At 31.1% G+C, this 4,917-nt stretch overlaps 1 protein-coding gene across 1 annotated transcript; it reads right to left on the bottom strand.

Annotated features, from left to right (window-relative positions):
- Positions 1 to 1,665: 1,665 nt before the first annotated feature.
- LOC130802845 (peptide-N(4)-(N-acetyl-beta-glucosaminyl)asparagine amidase-like) lies at positions 1,666 to 2,440 on the bottom strand. Its single transcript, XM_057666943.1, has 3 exons — positions 2,212 to 2,440; positions 2,076 to 2,129; positions 1,666 to 1,987 (listed from the first exon to the last, which is right to left on the bottom strand). The coding sequence occupies exons 1-3, from the start codon at positions 2,290 to 2,292 to the stop codon at positions 1,733 to 1,735; spliced, it is 390 nt and encodes a 129-aa protein (XP_057522926.1). The 5' UTR covers positions 2,293 to 2,440; the 3' UTR covers positions 1,666 to 1,732.
- Positions 2,441 to 4,917: the final 2,477 nt, after the last annotated feature.

The following is a 4,917-nucleotide window of genomic DNA, read 5'->3' as shown; positions in this document are numbered from 1 at the left end:
ATTCTTTAGTCATACACACCAAACAAAAGAATATTCATTACCAATTCTCATATTCATTCCTTCATTACTATTGCCATTACAACATTTCATTCCCATTACTTCATTACCATCAACCAAACGGGCCGTAAATGTAAACCCAACCCACGATATCTCTAGCTAGGGATGATTTAATAAAATAACAGAAATTAAATAAAAATTGGATGATTGCAGTTTTCTTAAAACTTTTTGAGTTATTACTAACTTATTAGAAAATTATAAATTTAACAATAGTAATAGGTTCTCAATGTAATTTATTTAAATATACCAATGGCTATGTATACATGAAAATAGTTGGGATCATTTTTCTCTTTTGCGTATAATTTCCGCTGGCCAGAGAAATTTGATTTGGAGCAAGTTTCTATCAGTCTTTTTATAAACACCAGAGCAGCGCTGTGTATAAATTACAAAACTTCACCAACGACTTCACTGAACTATATGTTTGTCGATCATTACCCAACCCAGCGTATTTCTGAAATAGTCGCTTAGCTTATCTATACCAATATTCCATTATTTCAAGATCGGTTTCACCAAAAAGAGATTTGAAAAGTTGTATGTACATTACTTAACGTTTCTAGAAACAAAAAGCTAAGTTTACTTTCGATTCATGTTTAATCACAAACATTATCAACTTTATAATATATAAAAATATATAAATAAGTGTATATATCCGACATAATTAAAAAAGAAAAATCTTATGTGATAACTCTAAAGTATTGGGTTTTCCATGTGGTAACCAAAGCTTTTGTAAGCGATAACCTTGAGGTTTACCCAATCAAACCTCTGCGACCTTTTTAGGTATAAAATGTTTGGAAATCGTCTACTAATAAGGATGCCTTGGTTCTAAGATTAAATACATTGAAACACACTCAAAAAATCATAAATTAAGGTTAAGGAAATAGGGGAAATGTAATCTTTTAAGTGTGTTTCCATGTATTCAATTTCAGAACCAAAGTATTCTTATTAATAGACGATTTTCAAACGTTTTATAGGTAAAAAGGTCACGGAGGTTTAATTATGTAAACCTTAGGTTACCGCGTGGATTTTAAAAAAGCTTTATTTACCATATGGAAAATCCAATACCTCAGGGTTACTACTTGAAATTTGAAAAAAATATAATTGTTTTAAAGTAAGCAAATTGAAATAGAAAATAAAACGGATATTTCATGATATACCACTGAGTTTCTTCGAAATTCACCATATACCACACAAAATGTTCTAATTCATCATATACCATTGAGTTTTCGTCCGTTAGCACAGAATAGCATCAATGACAACTGTCGTTAGTGTGCCGTTTGTGGTAAATTAATAATTCACCATATACCATTTATTTTTTTATTTGCGTCAAATACCATCAGCAGCAGCATACTGTTGAAGAAGCAATGCTTCCTCCTCAGCCTAAATGGCAACTTCATCAGCTAAAATAAAAGTTCACCAAAAAGCCTCTATATATCTCTGTATTTAGCAACTAAGATACACATCTGAAGTCATTAATATTAACATCACTAGCATGAGCTACTCAATATCAATATGTAAGACCAGAGATTGAGAATCTTGAAAAATTAACAACGTATTCTCAAATGCAGACTAATCAAAGACAATACCAGATTTTATATTACAATTAGTTACCATAAATTCTTCAAATGTTTGATTGACGATAGCCATCACAATAGTCATGACATGAACTTTTCACCAGCTAAATGCTATAATTGTGACGCGATATTTCAAAATTGCAATTTTGCACCAAATTAGAACCAAATCTAACATTGATCACCTGAAGCAATTGAGCGAATTCTTCATCAGCCTTAAGTAACTCTTCATTAAATTGCGAGTTACCAGTAGAAGACTCTGCAACAGTATCATCGTTGATGGAAAGCAAACGCAGTTTATTCGAAATCGAAATTAAGTCAGAATCATCATAAATGATTCTGCTATCATCACCGCTGACAATCTGTAACATAAAATCAATAAGTGGAAGAAAATTCGGTCATGAAATAGCCAAATCCAAAGTGATTTAAGCAAGAGTGAATGAAGGATACCTTCTGTTCATCAGGTGGAATTGAAGTAAGAGAAAACAACTGGAATTTGAAAACCTATAAAGTGAAAAAGTAAAAAAAAAATATTTATTTTTAAAATGAAGTAAAAGCAATAAAAAAGAAAGATGAATGAAAATACTTCAAGGCCATCATTGGTGTCATCCACCCTCACATCAAAAGTACCTCCTGGAGTACGAACTAACAACCACATTGTACTCATCCTAACAACAACATTTACCAACAACACATTAGATCACAATCCAAATTATAAATTGCATATGAAACAAAAACACATCACTTTAGCATAATTCAAATTCGCATGCAACTTATCACACTTAACCCTAACCCTAACTCAATTTTGCAAAAAAAAATTCAAAATCAGAACTCAAAATGCAAATGGATAAGGATAGGTACCTTGTGTATGCTTAATCCACTGAATTAGCGAACTTTGTGCGAAATTCAGTCACGACCACCTGTGTTTGGTTCTAAATCACTTCACAAACTTACAATTCACTTTACACAAATCGATTTTAAGGATTTTAAGGATTTTTGATGGATTTTAAGGGTTCTAGATCAATGTAGACGAATACAAAGTTTCTTGTGGAGAAGAAGAAAGATGGAGGATCAATTTTTTGAAGAAATACGTTGTGTTTGGGGAAGTCAAGCCTAACAATGGCGCCAGTTGAATGCGTAAGGGCATACTGGTAATTTACCACAAACGGCACACTAACGGCAGTTGTCATTAATGGTATTCTGTGCTAACGAACGTAAACTCAATGGTATATGGTGAATTAAAACATTCCGTGTGATATATCATGAAATATCCGAAAAAAAAAAAACAATTTCACATACTCGTCACTAGTTTATAACCCACTAGATTTTACCTAATATAAGTACTAATGGAAATCAGCACACCAAACATAATCAAGGTATAATATATTAAGATTCACGCATTTTTAGTTTTAACACATTAATATAACATTTCCACTTTCCATTTCTAACAATGAAATTTATCAAATTGAAGTCAAAGAAAACAGAAATAAGATTTATATATAGTAAGAAAGAAACGCTTTTCTTTAACTTCAACTTTTAATTAATCCGACCAGGATGCAAAATTTTCAAACAGAGGCCAAATACCAACTTTTTAAAAGCCCTTTCAAAAATATTAGTTTTGACCCTTAAAATCTAGAAAACAATAACAATAAACTTTTTATGATAAAAAATTCTAAAAGTAAGCATCCAAAAAAAAATATTTCCCGAAATAAGTGCTTTTCATCCTAACTTGAAGTAAGGCATAGCCCGTAATTGGTAACAACGGTCGATTATTAAATTGAGTTAAAGTAAGCTCAACAATAACTCGCTATTAGTAATAGGGGGTGATTGTTGAGTTGACTTTGACTCAATTTATTAATCGTCTGTTGTTACTAATTCTGCTCAATAATCGCCCCCTATTAGTAACAACAGATAATTTCTTAGCTTAGGTTCCGGTGAAAGATACCTATTTTAAAAATTATTTTGTTTGAGGTTAATTTTTTGGAATTGTTTTTATTAATAATAGCTTTTCTTCATTCTTTCAAAAATTTTTGTTGACCGTTAAATATTCATTAGTAGAACGAGTCTTTAAATGGCCCTCCCTTTTACAAATGGGTTAGATCAAGGGCTTTTAACGGTCCATACTCCAATAAACACCTCTAGTATGAATATTTGATCCACTGACCCCTAAAATGAAATACTATGCCTCAGGCCTCACCTGAACCCACTATACTCATACTAAATTGCACATTGATAATAATTCAAAATCAAATAATTGTGAATTTTTCACTATAGATAATATTTTAAGCATCTAATTCAAGCTGATTTCCTGCCCTCCCCTTCCCTTACCAACAGCAACAAGTATGGCGTGATGCTTTTCGTCCTTCAACTTCTCTTTTGTCATCTCCCATTTTCTTTAATTTCGTAATATTATGTCTGATTTCCATATTGTTGTATGTAATTGAGAGCTTTATAGTGATTAACGAAATTTTTTGATTTCGAACGTATAGTGCTGGCCAATAAAGGAAGATTGGACAAGTATATGAGGTTGACACTGTAAAAACACTAACACTATCCATTGTTGGTAAAGGTGTTGAAAATGCAGTTGTTGAGGATAAACCTAAAAGAGTTAGAGATGGATTTAGTGTTCAGAAAATTGAACATGGGAATGCAGATAAAGACTTGAAACAATTTTATCATTACAATTTAAAGTGATTAAATTGTATGTTATTTATGTTTTATGTGTTTCAAGCTCTAAAATAGGCCTTTTAAGTCTTGAAACTGATCTTTTAAAACTTTGAATTGTCATTTTATGGCATGAAATTGGGTATTTAAGGTTTGGATTCGACATTTAAAGTTTAGAGTAGTTATTTAACTGAAACTTTGGAATAGACTTTTTAAATCTTGAAATAGCCTTTTTGTGACTTAATATAGACCTTGTATTATTTGAGTAAACAAGTTTTGTATTATAGCTTGATTGTCTTGGATTAGCGATTTTAAGGCTTAGAATTGACCATTTAAGGCTTGGATGGCATTTTGAGGATTGTAATAGATATTAAAAATCAAGCTCTATAGTAGACCTTTTAAGTCTTGAATTGGTCTTTTAAGCCTTGAAATTGCTATTTTAAGGCTAGAAATTGTTTATTTAAGACTTAAAATTTGATATTTTAACGTTTAGAGTACATACTAAACTTGAATTCCCGAATATGCCTTTTAAGGCTTGAAATAAACCTTTGGATGCTTAAAATAGGCCTTGTATTATAGTAAGCAATAGTTTAGTATTGCAATGTTTGATACCAATGCTTAATATGTT

Source organism: Amaranthus tricolor, chromosome 2 (genome assembly GCF_026212465.1).
Source record: "Amaranthus tricolor cultivar Red isolate AtriRed21 chromosome 2, ASM2621246v1, whole genome shotgun sequence".
NCBI classification, from domain to species: Eukaryota; Viridiplantae; Streptophyta; class Magnoliopsida; order Caryophyllales; family Amaranthaceae; genus Amaranthus; species Amaranthus tricolor.
Note: the sequence above shows the minus strand (reverse complement) of the source record. Positions and strands in the feature narration are given on the sequence as shown.

Excerpts from the sequence above, each read along its gene's own strand:
- LOC130802845 (XM_057666943.1), bottom strand. The coding sequence starts at position 2,292 with ATGAGTACAATGTGGTTGTTAGTTCGTACTCCAGGAGGTACTTTTGAT. Across the intron at positions 2,130-2,211 it reads ACACCAATGATGGCCTTGAA|GTTTTCAAATTCCAGTTGTT; the intron begins GTATTTTCATTC and ends TTCACTTTATAG. Across the intron at positions 1,988-2,075 it reads TTCCACCTGATGAACAGAAG|ATTGTCAGCGGTGATGATAG; the intron begins GTATCCTTCATT and ends TTTATGTTACAG.